Source organism: Melitaea cinxia, chromosome 4 (genome assembly GCF_905220565.1).
Source record: "Melitaea cinxia chromosome 4, ilMelCinx1.1, whole genome shotgun sequence".
Lineage (NCBI taxonomy): Eukaryota > Metazoa > Arthropoda > Insecta > Lepidoptera > Nymphalidae > Melitaea > Melitaea cinxia.
Window position 1 is genome coordinate 18,113,446 of NC_059397.1, and position 20,688 is coordinate 18,134,133.

General features: G+C 32.5%; 1 protein-coding gene across 1 annotated transcript; it reads left to right on the forward strand.

The window, feature by feature from the left end:
- Window positions 1–9,881: 9,881 nt before the first annotated feature.
- LOC123669970 (organic cation transporter protein-like) lies at window positions 9,882–11,612 on the forward strand. The gene is made up of 3 exons (XM_045603477.1): window positions 9,882–10,108; window positions 10,326–10,733; window positions 10,876–11,612. The coding sequence occupies exons 1-3, from the start codon at window positions 9,897–9,899 to the stop codon at window positions 11,585–11,587; spliced, it is 1,332 nt and encodes a 443-aa protein (XP_045459433.1). The 5' UTR covers window positions 9,882–9,896; the 3' UTR covers window positions 11,588–11,612.
- Window positions 11,613–20,688: the final 9,076 nt, after the last annotated feature.

The following is a 20,688-nucleotide window of genomic DNA, read 5'->3' on the forward strand; positions in this document are numbered from 1 at the left end:
AATATCCCTATGATGAGGCTGACACAATAGGCCCTCGATCTCTAGAAGGATATTAAGTTTCCGCAGCCACGACAATGAAATGGTGGCGTGTGGTTATATTACATGTAATGAGCGGATGAGAGCGGTGTTAGACGTAGCGATTAAGTGAAGTTTAAATAAAGAACAAAATAAAAAGTTAACAAGTTTTACGATATTTTTTTTTATTTATAACATTTTTTTTTTTCAAATTATCATTGCTGTACATTTTTTTATTATTATTATTTTCGACACCTAAACACACATGCAATTGCGGGTTTGATTTCCCCTCGGGAAATATAATTGAATTTGTGCTTATTTTGTTTCCAGTCTGTCTTTGTATGGAATTCCCACTGTACCTCGGAATCGGTCACAGTTGGTATTATAAACACTCGTTTCCCATAGCAAAGAATATATCCCCTAACCCGCAGTAAAGCAACGTGGTGGATTAAGTTCCGAACTTTACCTACATTGAAAAAGGCCTATGTCCAACAATGGGATTTTACGGACTGAATCGTATATACCATAAAATATTTTGGTTAATAGTAGGCAGTGAGCGCACTTATGGCTAATTAGCCATTTCATCTCAACAAAACTGATTAATTCCGTAATTTAATCTCCGTCCCGCTTATTAATATAAACCAGGGCATTAGCCATACATAACGTGATAGCGGAAATCGTCACTCACCGCAGCCGATAGTTCAACACAATAACAACAATCTGAGTTGGAAATATTTGCTACGGAAATGATAGTAATAATTGTAAGATGATAATGCTGTCTAAGCTGTTCACTGACAAATGTTCTGGTGGTCGTTGTAGAAGCCTAAAGACTAGTGATTACGATTTCGATACTCGCTCAAGGTGGATATTTGTATTTATATAAATATTCGTTTCTGGTCTGTCTGTCTTTGTGGATCTCCCCACCGTGTCTTGAAAAGCAGGTTAAGATGTCAGTCCAAGTTGTTACTCATCAGAGCATTTGCAAATCTTTAGTATAACTTTGCGGTGGATTCAACTAAAACTTCTCCTACATGAAGAACAAAGAATATGTCCAGCAGTGGGATGTTACAAGCTGCAAGAATTAATAAAAAGTAATATTCATTAGGCATCATTTTTTTTTGGCTCCGTGACATTCAATGTGGATGATTATACAGGTGCGTCAGGACTGCGTTAATTATGTCTCTTGACGATGCATTATGAAGTTCTTTGATGGAATGTTAATATTAATGTCACATAACAATAACTGACAGTAGTATTGTGTATTCAATATTATATTTGGCGTTTTTGCTTTGTTGTCTATGAAAAAAGGAAGTCATGTGCTCGAAGCCTGTGGTGATAACTTGTATCGAAAATTCATACGTTATCCTAAAAATGACTACTGTGGAGATTAGTAGATAATTTTATTAATATGGTCATTAAAATAAGAAAAAAAGAGTGTTCAAAGATAGTATTTAAGCTTACAACTTATGACTTGTTCTATTCAACGTCTTAACTATTTTTGTTGCTAGCCAGATAATATCGCGATACTAATGTAGCATTACAAATTATCGAAAATGAATGAAGTGTCATAAATACTTCCAATCGTATATATATTCTATTTTGTTTTTAATCATTGGATCAATTTGATTTAAAAAAAAAAATGTTAAAAAATATATGTGAAACAAGAAATTTGTGTTTAATTTTTGATTCCACGATTTTGTTATTCCGAATAAGAACGACCCTAGCCCAGAATTACTAGTAGCTCTAGATTCATACAAAGCAACTTTAAAAATCCCTTTGACATGGTAACAGCGCGAAAAAGAAATACAATATTCACAAACACATTCTAATAAGTTCCATATATTTTTCGTCTCTGTCGCACTTCTTTTAATAGTACTATGCTGAAAGATGATAGAAATATTCATAATAACACGTTCCATTTCATGTAATAGCTGAATGACCGAGCAACGACCGCAGCGCGGGATCATTGCTATAGCCGAGGCTACATCTGTGACAAAGCGAATGTGGAAGTCTCTTTGTCACGGTTATCTCGCATGGTCACACAGGTGTGGCAATAGATTTACATTATTATGAAAAAAAAAATCCTCGTTTAGAGATTAGATTTCGCGTTCAAAATAAGAAATTATTTCTTTATTCTTTTGAAGCAAAACTTCTTTACGGACGCTTGATTTGGGGAGTAAGCTGATGAATGCGTGATGGGAGCATTACGGTAAGTGTGATCGGGCGAGGTGAACAGAAGTTGGGAGGGAGATATAAGTTAGTGAAAGTAGAAAGAAAGAGCTACGTTTCGTAAGTTCTACTTCAGTCGTGTGGTCTAAAGCATTTGAACATTTGAATCGACTAAAATGGATTAGCAAAAATCGGGTTACTTGAGATTTTTATTTTCTTACTCGTTTTTTTTTTTAGTATGTAACTAACAAGTATTGTACCATTTTACAATCTTGATTAAATGCGCAAACTTTTAATGGCACTTGCCAAGGCACTTTAGTAATTTTTTTAAAGGAGGGCTTTTCAAAGTTGACAAATTTTGAAAATTTTAAATTCATAATTTAACAAATAGGCTTAATTCTAAAAAATTTAGGGAAATTATATCATTATTTTTGACTGTCATTCTAGAAATGTTATTTAAGGTTACGGTTCCAAAGTTTAAATGAACAAAAATAATAAAAGTTATCCACAATAACCGAAAAATGGTTACAGTTTGACCAAATTCCTAGGTTTCTCTTAAATGTCCATAATTTTCAAACTGCATGGGATAGATTTTTTTTCTGATTTTTCCCATTATGACGTTGACGTTGAGTTCTGAGACACCCTGTATATTATAATATACATATATATTATAGATTTCTGAATATAATAGGCATTTGTATTGTGTTTTTAAGCTTGGTCGAACCGGTTAATCTCCTTTCTACGTAACATTGGCGAAATCGTCCGTACTATTTTGGCTCTATTGAAAACTATTAATCCAAAAGAATAAACCAATGACATTTTTTATTAGTTACTATATACAAAGCTTTTAGATACTATTATAGTAATATTTTATGACGTGTAGACGCAACGTTCACAGCACTGGTTGGTGTCTGTTGCGCTGGTGGTTGCGGGTTGACAAACATTTATATTGGCCATACAGATGTTTTACGCGGTGTGGGTGTTTGTGCAGTCCTTGTGGGTCTCTCCACAGGGCTTCGGAGAGTAGGTTAAGCCGTCGGTCCCGGTCGTTATCATGTGCACCTAATACTCATAGCTGGAAATATATCCGCCAACCTGCATTAGAGCAGCGTGGTGGATTAAGCTTTAATCCTTCTCCTACATAGGAAAAGAGGCCTATGTCCAGCAGTGGAATACAGGCTGAAGCGTTTAATTACTATATAAATATTAATTTAACTTTCAACTTCACAGTCTGTTTCAATTATTATCTAAATTTAAACTAAACTAATTAAAACAGTTTTCAACACGTTTCTTTAATAATTTTCATTAATATTCTACATTTCCGCTCGCATGCCCGCCCACAAGACATCTCCGGACGCTGTAAACTTTAATAAATAATTTTTCGGAGAAAAATGTAAACCATTTTTATAATTTATGAAGTAGTGCTCTGTATAAGACACGGCTTTAACTTCGTATTCTTCGGATAGCTAATTTATATATATTTCATTTGTTAGGTATTATGTTGAAAGATGATTACAATAACAAAATTACAAATGTACATTTAAGAAGATTTATACTAAAAGTAATTAATTTATTTTTAATAGATGGATACCAATAACGGTAAGTCCCATTAAAGTGAAAACTGTAACCGTGACGCTTAAAAACTTATGATTCAAGAGAAAATTCGAATTTGGTGCCTTCACAAAATTTTAAATTACGGTTGAGTGTTACGATTAAAGCTATAAATATATCTCATAACCGAAATTATTCAAATAACACATACAATATTCTCACATTCACGTTTAAAAATGGCGGTATAGTTTTTTAAACTAGCCTAAGCCGTTTTGCAAGAAGACGAATTTACCGCCCTCACAGTGACTCCTCAGACGTGCACGACACATAAATCACTCTCAGTCGCCGCTGATGCGACGCGTCGACATGAGATAATATATATACGACAGTTTTATCGGGAAAAGCTGGGAGATTGTTTTCATATATACGTTTAGAGTGGATTGGCTTGTAATATGTGACTTATTGTATTCACGTTATTTATTATATGGGGGCGGTATAAAAGTAATTATAAGTAATAGATGACCAATTGAATAAAAAAGATTCTGGTGATATTGGCTAATCAATGGCTAAGCTGAGATTTTCTAGGAGGTATAAAACGTAAATATCAATAGTTTTTAGGCTCATATATCAGCTATATTAATATATGCAATAATCTCTAGGTTTTGCAAGTTCTGCTGAATTTGATTTAAACTTGTACATTTAATCAGATTCTGGATCTATTATCTTTGGAAAACCATTTGTAGATTATGTCAGGAGATTAAAAAAATGTAATTTCGTCAAAGGAGAGACGTGCTCAAGCAAAATATATTAAGTACAATTAAACTTCTCTGACATTCACTCATTGTTATATAGAACGATATTTAGAAGTTGAATTTAAAGTATAACGAATAAGGTTTTTCTCACTGACAAACTAATCAAAAAACTAGCAACATAACTTTTAATTCTAGCAGTGCAATCTGTCATTTTGTTTTTTGTTTTTTTTTTTTATTGACATATATATGTATCTTAGTCTTGGTGGAAATTCTGACAATTGTTATTTGAGACCCGGTTTTATGATACTAATGTGCTAACAAATTACCCCAATCAAAATCAAAATCAAAAATAAATTTATTCAAATAGACTAAAAAAGCACTTTCGCATCATGATTTCACAAATTAAAACTTTAAAGTGATTATTATTTTTAAAAGTAAAGCTACCACTGATTAGGAATGTAGATTCTGCAGAGAAGAATCGGCAAGAAACTCCGCAGTAACTCTTTTGAAAATAATATATAAATTGTGTTTTATTACAAAATTAGTTATATCTTGCATAAAATACAGCGTCACTAAGTCTACATATATCTTTATCATATAATCCTGCAAATAAACATACCATTCAACACAAAAATATATATAAATACACTAATCCACTTTATAACATAAGTATTTGTATACACAGACACATTTTTGCTTATAATCGTTTACCATAAAATATAAAGTGTTAATAAAATATTAATATCGTAATACCACTACCGTTACCTTTTATTGAACGTTGTGGTATGTTCAAACATTCATAAGAAACAAGCTGTCCTGAAGGTAAATCGTTCGTAGCACTTTATTTTATTGGTGATTGCAAAGCTCGACGCACACAGGCCATTATCGCTATTGAAATGGCGGTGCGCTCAACGCTACATAATTAATTGCTCGCCTCTTGACCCTCAGTCTGTAGTGACAGACGTTTTTAGACATGACTTTTACTTTTTCATAACACCCTGGAATCTAAAACCACAAAACCAAATTATTTGCTATTGTTAACCGACCTCAAAAAAAAGTTCTCAATGCGACGGTATTTTAATTTTTTTATGAGTCGTATAAATTTTTACTCTGTGTACAGATTAAGAAGATTATTTTTGTTTGAAAACTGATGCAGATGACGTAGTTCCGAGCTGAGTGAGATCTGACGAGTTATTTTTGAGTTATCCCAAAGAATGTATATTTAATTGACTTAAATGATGATTTCATTTTGTTACTGTGATACAACTTGTAGTCGGTTTTTTTTTTGTTTGAGAACGAACACAATAATCATGCTGTAGAGATTTTGTTAAAACTGATGTAATCTGTATTTTTAGCTAATAGCAAATATAATTATTATTTGTGGTAAGCCTTTTTTTATTTGCTGAAACTTCTAGCCCGTTTTTAATTCTATAGACCTTGTAGGGTCTGTCTTTATTCAACCGACTGTTGCAAACCCTTTTAATATTGCATTTTATTATTACTTATAATTTATATTCTGAATGTATTTTTATTTACGTAAATGTTTTTATTAACAACAATGAGAGTCAAATTTTTGAATGTATCATTTATAAGAAAATTCATCGCACAAATACAAACATACACACACACACACACACACACACACACACACACACATACACAAACACACACACAAGAGAGAGAGAGAGAGAGTGAGAGAGAGAGAGAGAGAGAGATAAACTACGTTAATACAGTAAAGCGATCTGAGCTTTCATTTACCTTCACATTAGAAGACGGCGTCTTTAATCAGCTGAAGAATATTTATGTGTAATATAAGAGGCTTCGACAGTAAATATAGTTTAAAATTTTTATGTCTAGATATAATATTACATTGCTCGAAAAGAGTTAGTACCGTTACATTTTTCGCCGTTTGGTATTTCGATATACTGTACTTTAAAATTATTTTACTGATTTTTACAGAACTTTTCTTTTAATTAAGTGTAATTGATAATGAACTTAAATACTAATATGAGAAACCTAGGTAGCTTATTTTTTGATTAAAAGTACTAAATAAATAAATAAATAATAAATAAACGCTTCACAGTCAATAAATATTTCACGTTATATGTATAATCGTACTCTACAAAATAAATAATATCTTATTTATTTGCTAATTAACATAGATACATATAATTAATAATATTATAAACAATATACAAATAGACATTTGCCCTATAATTTTTGGGTCAATTAAATTAAAACAATTTTAATAATATGTAAGTTATTTGGCAAAGATATTCGCAGTCCTTTCATGAAATTCTCTCGGTCATCTGTTGATAATCTTGGCATTACACCAATGTAATCAATGTAGGTCGATGGGTTGCTGTCAAAATATTTAAATGTACTGGATTTGAATATTGTGATAAAGGTCACTTGCCTTGGTTTTTCTTCTGATTGATTGAACATAAGAAAATTCAGTTATTTGAATACGATTAGCTTTAATATTCGAGAAAGTTCTTACTTAAATTGTAACCCTCAATTAATTATTATTCTTGTTTTCTAATACTTAGCTATAATATTTGAATTGCTTAGTACTTTGTTAACCCGAGAAATAACCCGAGAAATTCTTGAACAATTCGGCATTTTTTTTTTTAAATTTTCTAGTATTTTGTAGGAGGTTTTTACGAAATGAGAATTTAGGAAATTGCATAAAATATTTTTTAAAATTTCAGAAAACGTAACGACTATTTCAACATCACGCTTTTAATAGTTTGTATGATAGGACATTTTTTGGGTCAGCTGGAATTACAAGAGTGCACCAAAATTTTATAAATGTAGAGGGTATACTTACTTAAATAAATTGTTTTTTTTTTACTTATTTTTTCTTTCTCAAACAGATTAAGTTTACAACTTCTGCAATGAAGCCTGAATTATAACATAAATGAAAGAAGATGGTACACTAAAGGCAACAAAGTATTCAGATTTACAAAACCCGTTGAGCTTAGCGAAACGCAATGCTCAGACATTTGACGTGAAGGTATTTTATTCAGCCTAGTCGATACCGTGGTAGTAAAATAGTCACATATCGTAAAAAAGAAAATATCTTTCATTTCTTTCGATGCCAAATTCAAACTTACATTTCATACGGAGAAAAAGCCTTTTATTCGAGAGGCCGATCGCTACGTAAAAGACCGTCCGTAAAATACAAAAAGAAGTATGTTTTTTTATACAATACTCGTAAAGCAAAAGCGTAGGCAATAGTAATAATTTATGTTCTATATAATGAAGAATAAAAGGCGTCTACTTTATAACTATGTTTCCAATGCCCGCGCAAAATAATATAATTCTTTGTTATTACGTATTCGCCGTCCTCAAACGTTCCTCCATTTACGTATGAATATCGTATCTATACAGAAACTTTTTGATATTCTTATAGAAATAGAATAATATTTTTTTATTTAACCTTTATAACTAGATGTTGACCACGACTTCATATGCTCCAAGAAGAAGAATTCGGATTCTTGATATTTTTTTTTCATACAGGTTATAAGATAAGTAACCAATTTCATATCATTTTGAATCAACAATGTTATTGTAATAAGATAATATATATTAGTAATTTGATTATCTGTTTTGTAACTTCTTGAAGTAAGTAACTGTTTAATTACTATTTCTTTTTATGTATTGCATTCGTTCTTTAAATTGCTAAATAACTAACGTTAAATTATTATTGTAATTTTAGAAGTCAATTCTATGCATTTCTACTTTGATTTATTTGTTTCAACTTCGATAAATAAAAATGTAGTAACAACGATTCACCAGAAAAAAAAATAAAAGTCCCATAAACTCCAATGATTGCAGATCATTGCATCGGAGAATGATAAGCGCTTGGAACTAACGGTGTCTAAACGAACATAAGTCTATTTTATACCTTTCCTAGTGTATTTTGGACAGCATGTGAAACTGTTGGTTTCTTTTCACGTTAAGCATCTGATAATGACACTCTAGACTTTGTCTAGACCTGCTAGCGTGCGGTATACCAATTTGACGAATTACACTTCAAACCTCATATTAAAAAGATATTGAAAAGACTGAAAAAATATGTATAGAAAATAGGTGTCTACAAATATTGAAATGAAGCTTTGGTTAAGATATGATGAGTCTCAAATTCACATTTCCAACCATTTTTGTTATTATAAGTAATAATTAGTAGGTATTCTTTAATATCCACTAATTATTTTAATATTCCTACTTGTTTTCCGCACGTAAAATTGCGACACGGATACTAATGAATAGGCTTCACAATATAAAGCCATCGTAAAATAAACATTACTGTAACAAAGTTTTAAGATCTTTTCGGATAAGTTCATAAGGGACAATAACATTGTAACCGAGTGTTAAATGAATTAAGGTTCATTCTATCAAATGATATTTATCAACAAAAGGTTCGAAGTTTGAAAATCCAAGTTCTACGCCGCGAACTTCGAATTATTTAAGAGGCTTTTGGAGGAAATGGACTTTGAAAACATTTTTTTTTGCATTAACGATCTAAGGAAAGTTTAAAATAATCTATATAAATAAAAATGAATGTTGCTAAGCGCATAACTCGAGAACGGCTCGACCAATTTCGCAATTTTTTTTTTTTGTATATTCCTTAAGACCCACGGAAGGTTTTAATACTAAAAAAAATTAAAAAAAAAAACTATATAAATAAAAGTTATTAATTTTGACAGAACGATCTCTCTCCGGGCAGCTAGTTATAATATAAATTTAGGGTGATATTTACTGATCTAAAAAAGTTTATACTAATAATAAATAATTATGGTGTCTAAAATTTTCTATGTGAATTTTTTTCTATATAGCTGTTTGTTTACTTTTTATACCACAATTTAAACACTACTCGTAACAAACTAAGAAATCTGTTTATTTAAAAAATATATAATTTAACAAAATTAAATATATCTTAATATATATAAATCTCGTGTCACAATGTTTGTCCTCAATGGACTCCTAAACTACTTAACCGATTTTAGTCAAATTTGCACACCGTGTGCAGTTTGATCCAACTTAAAAGATAGGCTATATTTTATTTTGATATATTATGTTATTATTATATTTCAGAAAAAAAAAGGTCAGGTCAGCTAGTATATTTATAAAAAAAATATGTAATCGACTGATTGAAGCGTCACACAATGCACAAATGTCATCTAAATCTAAACCATCGCGATTTTAAGCGCTAGTAATAAACGTATCTTAAAAAATATTACTTACCACTCAATGGCAAAAGAAAAAAATATAATCCTCTACAATCCTATTGAAAAACATTTCAATAAATTAACGAGATATCATTACTACCTGTTCTTGTTAATATTTTCGAGCAAAATACCAATATTCTGGCACGTTTTGAGTCTAATTTTCCTATCACCGCCCATGGACTTCATCTGTTTGCGAGAGGGAGCGAATTCGTCAAAGAATGTATGCCCCTGCGACAACCCGCTATGGGACAGAAGCGTGTTTACTGAAACAACGCAAACTAAATTCGGATTATACTGCGAAAGCATTTGGCTAATTAGCTTTTCACAAAGCATGATGTATATTGGCTTGTTGATCGGAGCTCTGCTCTTTGGAATCTTGTCAGACAGGTTAGTCGCATAATTACGTACAGCACAGTCGCCGAAAGCGTCGTTTGAATAATTACTAGCTATTTATTGGTTTCACGCGGCTCTTTAATGCAAATTGTTTACCAGTAAATATTTTTTAATTGCAACACACACAGTATTTCAAAGAAATCTGGCGACTTTTTTTTTCAAAACACAGACGAAATTATTTCTAATTAAGTTAAATATATTTTTTTTCCAGGTACGGTCGCCTATCTATGTTCACTTTAAGCTGTCTCATTTTATCTGTATCTGGATGCTTAGTCAGTTTCATGCCTACTTTATCTTCTCATACTTTTATGCGCAGTATTGAAGGCATTGGTGCAGGAGGTGCCATAATCACAGCTTATGTTCTTTGTATCGAATATTGCGGCTTGAGGTACCGAGAAATTGTAACGGCATTCTTTCATGTACCAATTAACATCAGCCATATGACTTTACCTGGAATATCATATTCATTACGCAACTGCGATGCGTTTCAACTGGCAATATCGATTCCTGTTGTATTTTATGTTAGTTTGAGATGGTTGATAATGGAATCACCGAAATGGTTAATGGACAACGACCACATTGATGAAGCGGTTAGAGTTATGGAAAAATTTGCGTCATTGTAAGTAGACCAAATAATGTTGATTTTTAATTATTTTAGCTACTTTTAAAACTTATAATATTAAAGAAATTTAATATTTAAGAAAATAAATTTTACTTTTGTTTACGTAAATAAAATTCCAATAACTTATTTATATTTCTAGCAACGGAATATCTTGTGAAAACATCAGAGCACAAATCGAAGAGTATCACACCCAACGTTCAACAAAAGCGCGGCGGCAGATTAAGTTTTGGCAGATATTCAAACACAAAAAAATAGCCATGAATCTTTTTTATATGTCCGTGATATATTTCCTTTGCGGTATGGGCTATTATGGTGTGTCTCAATATATTGGCAAAATGAGTGGAGATATTCATGCAAACGTAGCGATTTCTGGTGCCTTGTTACTGCCAGGAACAATAGCAGCAATATTTTTACTTAAACTCTTAAACAGAAGGACATTTTTGATATCGACTATCTTTTTATCTGGTGTGTTTATGATTGTAACGATTTGTGTACCGTTCCATTTAAACTTAATCAGAGTTGTGATTGCGTGTATATGTAATTGTTTTTTCTTTATGTCATTTTTGATAGGTTTTCTTTTTGCTGTTGAATTGTTCCCTACACCTGTTAGAAATTCTGTACTCGGTTTTTTATCAGTTTCATCAAGAGTGGGTCAAATCATAGCTCCTCTTATAAATTCTTTACCTGAAAATATATCTGGTGCTGTGTTTGGAGTATTTGCTTTGAGCGGAACAGTTTTTTGTTATTTGCTACCTGAAACTAAAGATACTGAATTACCTTCATCGTTGGACGATACAAAAACACTAACTCGAAGAAGAACTACTCATGCAGCCAATGTCGCAATAACGTGATTATATTTATATAAAAAAAATGTGTTATGTTTTCCTAAGCCTTTTACTTCTAAGCGAACACCCCGCTCTGGTGCAGTCGCCTAAAACATCGACGGTTTGCGATGGATTATTTGTACAAATATTTCTTTCCTGTTTGAATGTCTGTACTTGTGGGTCTCCCCACCGCACCTCGGAGAGCACGTCCCGGTTACTATCACAAATACCCAATAGCTATCGTTAATCATAGTAGGGAACATATCCGCCAACCCGCAGTGGAGCAGCGTGGTGGAATGAGTTGATTAATCTCCTACACGGAGAAAGAGGCCTATGGCCAGCAATGGGATCAGTCATATCGTAGGCTCAAACATATCGTATGAAAAATTAATAATTATGACAAATTTATAATATATTTATTCTAAATTACGTATCTAAAAACTTTGGAATATGGAAACACTTCATTATATGCAGTAAAAATATCAAGAATAACATTTTAATATCACGTTACGAAGCGAATTTGTATTTGCGAAGTTTCATTATTACTGCCATAATACATGCGTTTAGGTAAATATTTATGCCTGTATTTACTTTTAAATGTTTATTTCAGTAGATGTCATAATTTATCCGCTAAAAAAGAACGTATCAAAACTGATTGTCTATACAAATTGAAAATTCTGTCGCCTTTGTATAATTTTGCATGTCATACACTTTTATTCAAGAAGAAAATGCGAATATTTCTCTCGAATCGCTCGACTTAAGAGAAATACCACAAAATATGCTCTCCTGTGACATTGTTATTTTCAATAAGCTCTTGTAATGAAAAAAGTTTTTATTACCACAATAGCGGCTCCGGTTCGAGAAAGTTGGAGCAATAAGTGGCAAATAAGAAAATGCTTTGTTCAAAATTTAACTCGTGTAATGGACATAAAACCTCGTTATTGCGTTGTTAAATTACAACAAATTATTGATTGTATTTTTTTTTTTTTGTTATACCTCCCATTATATTTGTAGGTCGTGGAGTGCTTTCACATCATTCGATTCAATATCGTATTCGAAAAGTGATCCGATAATAAATGCATTTATATTTTTGATACAAAATGCATGATATTCAAAATAATTTACTAGTATTGAGAAAGGGAAGATATCCTGCACAAAATCTGGAGCAGCTCGACTGGGAAGTACCTCAACCTTACAGAAGATCACAGCTAAGTAGAGTTTTACGAGAGTTAGTTAGTATTATGTTCCTGTGATGAATAAGACAGACAGAAAGAAAAAAGTTTATTCCGGGCATATCGCATATTGCAGACATTTTTTACACAAAATATAAATAGTAAGAACAATTAAGTAAAAAAATAATAATATCAAAAACACCAAAAAAATGTCAAAAAAATTAAATCTAAAATTTACAAATGGTCATAAAAGATAAGGTGGCGAGGGCTCCTGGAAAGGGGCGTGGGTAAGCTCGGCAACGCGCTTGCGATGCTTCTGGTGTACGTGTATAGGTTAAGGTAATCGCTTACCACGATCAAGTGGCCCGTACGCTTGTTTGCCGACCTAATCGTACAAAATAGCTTAAATTTTTATGCAACTTAAACTTACAATATTACTTAGATAATTACTTACCTATAAATACAAAATTAAGTACTACACAAGGCTTAGTCAATTCCTAGTAAAATGTTCACAATTACAATTTGATAAATATTTAAAATGAAAAGATCTTACAAATACACCCAGAATTCACATTTAACAATTAGGGCCTACTTCGAGATAAACAAAAGACTCGTTCATAATCAGCTAAAACTTTTAGCAGTTAAATTATGACGGTGGTGTACTTCATTACAACATACGCGCAGCCACAAACAAAACAAGCCTCACCTACTTAATCTATAAATGAGAAAGGTTACCCCGAGATCCTTTAATTTACGCGACTAATCTAGCTATAGTACAAAGGATTCTCAGAGTAAAGTTCTTAAAATTAAGTCTTCAGAGCATCTAAATCAATTTCCACGGCCATTATAAACAAAGCTGAAGTAAATCCACCATAATCCTCGTCTGTGGGCGGTCTCGACCCCAAGGGTTGAGAGGTAAATTTAGTACACTTGACCCAACTTGTGATAATAGATGGTTCTACGACCACACCCAGCATTACGGATGCAAGACGATACATGGGTATTTGAAGATCTTTCCGGTTTTAAATTCGTAGTGATTCTTTCGGGATTCATGGGATTGACTTTAATTTAAAAGTTTGGATGAGGTTCAATTTGAAAAGTTGAGATATATAGTGTCTATTTAGATTTCGGCGAAACTCGGAAAATTAGGGAAGATAATTGTACAGAACGATATTTCAAACGGAATAAAAAGTTTAACCAGATTAAGTAAAGTACTGTGTGGCTACGGTACTAAAGAATATAGCCACCCCCTCTCTTCCCGTGGGTGTCGTAAGAGGCGACTAAGGGATAATATAGTTCCACTACCACCTTGGAACTTGAAAAGCCGACCGATGGCGGGATAACCATCCAACTGCTGGCTTTGAAATACACAGGCCGAAGACGGGCAACAGCGTCTTCGGTGCGACAAAGCCAGCCTGCGGTCACCAACCCGCCTGCCCAGCGTGGTGACTATGGGCAAAACACATGAGTTCACGCTATTTTTAGCGTAAACTTGTGGAGGCCTATGTCCAGTAATGGACTGTAAAGGCTGTAATGATGAAGTAAAGTATTATATTAAAACATATATTGAAATATAGCTAGTGAAGTATCGAATGATTAACGTAGTTTTCAGCCTTAAAATCTAATAGAATCCCCATTTTTAGACTTCATCATCATCATCATCATCATCATCATTACAGCTTATACAGTTCACTGGTGGACATAGGCCTCCACAAGTTTACGCCAAAAATAACTCATATGTTTTACCCATAATCACTACGCTGGGCAGGCGGGTTAGACTTAAATTAACAAAAACAAAATTTCGAAAATAAGAATGAAATTAATCACGTTTATTGGTTTTTCATTCAACGATCTCTGTACAATTAGAACGAATGGAATCGTTCTTAAATTGCTCCTAATGAAATTGAAGGCTGTTTCATCGTTAGGTATTTAGTATTCCAGACGCTATTCAGTATTATGTATCTGTGTTGTAATTGTCAGAAAGGCTATACTTACTTAAACATCAGAAAACGTGAGACGAATACATTCCGAAAAATCTAAATACACGGTTAATTTGTTAAAAGCTTTAAAATACTGGATTTACATATTAAAGCTGTTAAGAATTCGGTACTATGAAATTTTCTCGCTTAAAGTTGACACAACAATTTAAATTTCCATCAAATTTGCGTAAATAACGCAAATACAGAGTCCGTTATATAGTAAAAATGTTAACATATTTTTTTATATCGTGTAGTCTCTTTCAAGTTAAAGTATTTACTACTCACATAAAACGACACAACTAGACATTCATGCCTATTACATATTTTCCGATTTATAACATTTGTATTATTTTTTTCGTTGCCTACCAATAAAGATGCTTTATGAAATTTTCGAACCAGTTACTATGTTTCAATAAATCTATCATAAATATTATATATGTCAGTTTTTACAAGTGGAACCCACTGAAGATCTCATTACGTATTTTGCGTATTTTACCTTGTACCTATTACGAAGTTATTCTTGTCTAATAATCAGTCTGTAACGTTATTTACCATAACTTTAGCTGTATTATAAAGTGTGAAATGTTATTTGTTTATTATCAGCTATTATCATTCAAATAACTCTGAAACTGACGGTGCACCACTCACATGTGTTGCCCAATTTGTTCTTGGAATCACAAGAAGCCTTCACATATGTATAGTGCAACACAATTCCATCTAACCGCAAGACAGTAGGTGGTCTCGCTGACGTATTACTATTGTGGGAATGAACGCCTCGACGCGTCAGTCTCGAGCCTAATCTAGGTCACCTCAGAGAATAGGTAATTTTAGTATTTAGTAGGTTTAAACGCTGTAACGCTTTGACGAGGAACGTAGTATAGCAGTCGTATATTTATGCTTTGTAACCATGTATAACTGACTGTATACTGTTAAAGTGCAATAATTATCATTAAAAAACATTGAAATTAACTCGGAATCGTAAGTCCATATATGGCCGAACCCAATATTCAATCTATCTCTGGTTATGTCCTACTAGAGACAGAAATATCTATCTATCATTCATTTTACTGACCCAATAAACTTGTCGACGATAGGCAATCTTATCCTTCAAAGCTGTCTATCGACGAGAGGGAGGATAGCTTACTAGAGATAACAGTTCGTATGAAAATGACAGTGTAAGCGTCCCAATAATAATAGAGTTCTATCTGTCAGTAATGTTGGTTATCTTTAGTAACAACAATATCCGATCTATAGTTTTCGGGGGATAACTAAGATTTATTAATTGAAAAAGTATTTTCTTTGTTTAAAATAAAATTAATTTCGAGTGAAAAATAATGGCAGACTCAAGTTCAAGTAGCAGTTCAAGTGATATTGCTCTTTTGCAACAATTAATTGAATAAAAATAATATGTTTCTTGTGAAATAATACTTACTTTACTCATCTTGTGAATAAAACAAACAATTTGGTGAATGATTGTACCTATAATTTGCAATGATTTGTATAATTTGAATTTTGATTTGTAAAAAAATTATACAAATTCAAACGAAACAACGATTCAATAAAGCGTAATGGCGTCGTAGCGTGTTTTCGTGTCGTGTTAAAACGTTCCGTTACTAGATTTACCATGGATTCCATATTAAAATAATATCATTTATTATAAAATTAAAAAGTCTGTGTAAAAATTAATTTGTCCATATTTTTATAAAACAAGATTACTTTAATATGAATAAAATTTGTATGACAAATTTAAATACTACAAAACATCTGTGTAACATAACTGAGGCCGTCTGTGACGCTGCGTATACTGGAATGTAAGGAAGAGCTCAGGTAGCCGGTCTATCTACAGCTAACTGGAGATAGTAGTCCCCTATGCGAATTATTGGGACAACTACAAAGGATAGATAGTTAGTTATTAGCAGTCGATGATAACTACCTATCTCTATCTTTAGATTGAATATTGGGTTCGGCCGATAATGAAATAAACTTTCTTATTTTTTTTCCGCTTCACTCTTAACTGCTACCAGTAGGTTTTTCTACTGTCTTGGGTGTCTGGAAACACACACAGTAGACAAGCACAAGCACTCAGACCACGACAAACATCTATATGATTCTGTGGGAGTCGGGTTCGAATCCACACCCGCTAGCGCAACAGCCAGTGTAGTGATCGCTGCGCCAACGCTTCGTCAAAAAATATGTATAATTAATGTATAATTATGTATGCTGTATGGCTACGAATGCTGTGTGGCTACGGCATTAAAAAATATAGCCTCTTTTCCCGTGGGTGTCGTAAGAGGCGACTAAGGGATAACACAGTTCCACTACTACCTTGGAACTTAAAAAGGCGGGATGGCGGGATAGCCATCTACTATACTAGCTACCGCTGGTTTTGAAATACACAGGCCGAAGACGGGCAGCAGCGTCTTCGGTGCGACAAAGCCAGTCCTGCGGTCACCAACCCGCCTGCACAGCGTGGTGACTATGGGCGAAACACATGAATTCACGCTATTTTTGGCTTAAACTTTTGGAGGCCTATGTCCATCAGTGGACTGTGATAGGTTGAAATGATGATGATTATGATGATGATAATTATGTATACAAATATTTGCGAAGACTATGAACTAAAGAAGCTGAAATTAAATTTACCTGAATTCGCACCCTTTTAAATTAAGTGCCTAGCGAGTTGACTATAGTTTGAAGGTAGTGAATATTGAATTAGAATTTCAACTTTTAATTTATTCCCCACCACACAGGGAATCCTTGTGTGGAGATATAAATTGTTCTTTTAGTGACTAAGTATAACTGATGTAATGTGTTTATGTAATGTACTAATGTTTGAAGGAATGAAGATTATCTTATACGCTAAGGTTTGCCTCCCTTTTTAGAAAAAAACCTCACAATTAGTGTAGACTAATAAAAATAAATTAATATAAAAATGTAGTAAATTATATGTCATTTTATACATAATTGCTTACTCTACCAGCATCAACAACTAAAAAATTTATTATTGTTTTTGTTTTTGTAAATTAATTAATTATTAGAATTATAAATATGACGGCTTTAATTTTGAAACAACGTCGACATGATTGACGGTCGGTAATTTTTTGACCACTTTCAAATCAACTCACGTGTAAATCCTTTTTTGTAATTTTGTTAAGTGATAATTATTATACTTATTTAGTGTGAATTATTCGCACGGATATAGCTAGTTATTATTATTAAGAATTGCATTCATAAAAAAACGAATAAGTTATATAGCGTTATTGTTTTTAGCTAAGTAATCATACTTAATTATCGTGTTTTTATCTTACTCAAAGCTCATTATCTAAGCTGTTATATAAGACTTCTTCTTTCTTTACGATATTTAAAAAAAATCGAATTAAATAAAAATTTGAAATTAGTATTGTTTGAAAAGAAGATGTACATGTAATTCTAATTTTCAGTAAATAATTTTTATTTCGCCTGAATTATGTGTAACGCCTGTAATCAAAAAAACTCTTAAATTTTAATATGCAACATGGTATTTATTTTTAAAACTAACGAAAAATTCCTCATCAAAAAGTTTTCATGCTACTTGAATCCTAATAAAATAAAAATTCTTTATGTTTGAAATTCGAAATCTTTCTGTAGTTGGAGAACTAGACATAACAATAAGACTGTCATTTGATGCGTAAATAGTATAAAATGAGGCTCAAGCCCCATATGTACGAGGTCACCGAGACTAGAAACTTCTGCTAGGAAAATTCTAATACGACCCAAAAAACAAACGCTTTGCAGATATAATATTCTGTACCAGACCTTTCAAATTGTAGATAGTTTTATTCTGACTTGTGGTGAGGGTTAGAAGCGAAACTAAATAATGTAGCGTATTTTAAGTCTTACTGAAATTTCTTAAACGTACAGTGAAGGTGGATGATGTATTAAATTGAAAGAAAGTCGGTTTTTGTAAATTATTTATTATCAAATACGCTTAACCTATAACAACTAAATAATGAGATCACTACAATATTCCATATACATACTATTATGACATGTACGCAAAAATTTACTAAAATTTTACTTTTATCATTTAAATAGAAACTATTTTTCAAGGAGCTACAAACTTTTTACTAAATTATGACATATTAAAGATGTCTCTTATATGACATCAAATGACAAATATTTGTTTTAACAGTAAGAGTTACTTAGCCGTCGCTTATTGTTCTTCAACAATAAGTTTCCTATTTATGAATCTATTAATGATAACAGAAAAAAAACTATTATTTATTCGCGTTTATAAAATATTGATTCCGTGTTCAAATTGATCAGTTGAAGTAAGTCATTCAGAAAGTCATTCTAATTAAATTAAATTTAATACGTGGCTAGACTAGACCCCAATCTATTATTTTGAAATTTTGTATTCCAAATTCAAATTTAATTCCAAAATTACAAGCAATGACTTATTTATAATTATGTGTATGACACAATAATGCTATATCCTACTTTAAATAAATTAACTCAAACGCTACGAGATTGTCTCGACAGCATGACAGCATGGAGTTGAGCTGCAAAGTGAACAATAACGACAAGCGAGACTTTTCTCTGCTGACGACCGCTATGGTGTAATGGTGTGTGTGCCGTGTCGGCGTCACCTAAATCCCGACGGTTGTGGGTTCGATTCCTACTCGAAGTGGATATTTGTGTTTACAGAAATATTTATTTACGGTCTGGTTGTTAGTCCTTGTGGTACTCTCCATCGTGCCTCAGCGAGCACGTTAAGCTGTCGGTCCCGGTTGCTATCATGTACACCTGATAGCGATCGTTACTCGTAGTAGGGAATATATCCGCCAACTGGCAGTGAAGCAGCGTGGTGGATTAAGCTCTGATCCTACTCGTACATGGATAATGAGACCTATGCCAAGTTATGAGACATTACAGTCTGAAGCGTAGCGAGGCTTTTCTCAAACAAATTTGAAATTCCATAATGACAATGATATAATAAACCACGAATCCCTATTTCCCATGGTCATGCCATGTCTCTACGAAACGCTAAACTTTTTTTTTTATGTACGTTTTTTAGTCTAAATTTTGCTGTAGGTTCTTATAGAGTGTAATATTGAGGAAATTGTGCAGAAAAGTGTGAAATTTCAAAAAGTACGTAACGGTCTTTTAATATTTATCAGTTGTACAGTTCGTGAGACAGAACTACGTCTGTCAGTTCAACTAGAAATTAATTAAGTTTGAAATTTCACAAAGTTTAACTGAAATTATGAAAACTCTGAAATACTTCTTTGTAATATATTGACATGTAACAAATCATCTGTTAAATTCAAAGAATTCTGATATCCTTCGTTGTGTAATATCAAAACGCTAATACAATGTCGAATGTCTAAATGTCGTCTGAAGGAAACCGTTATATTACCGATAATATCGCTTTCATATTCTTTTAGTTTATATTTCTCAAATCGCATCTGGTACTTTCTAAGCATAGTGTTGTGTGAAACAGACATTAGTGTTACAAGTATCGATAACTGCCATACTTCGTACGGAAGTTATCGTTATAAAACTAATGATAAAACTTTGTAAAGAATTTACGGAATGGCAGTGACTAATCTATCTTAATATTATCTTGGGAGAATTCGTCACAAACTAAAGTTATACGTTTGCAAAATGATACTTATGTGTGATAAGCAAGCCTTAAAACATATTCAAGAAAAAATTCTATATATACGATACGATAAAATTCAGCCTGTAACAACCCACTGCTGGGCATAGGCCTCGTGCCCCATATAGGAGAAGGATCAGGGCTTAATCCACCACGCTACTATAATGCGGGTTCTGCTAAAAAATAGATAGGTCTCGCTTTAAATGATGGTATTCAATATACATGACTGCAACGGTTTTTCAAATGCGCAAAAGATCAATGACCATTTAGTCATTTAACTAGAAATTGCTATTTTTATTCTTTACTAGCTGACCCGGCGAACTTCGTATCGCCTAA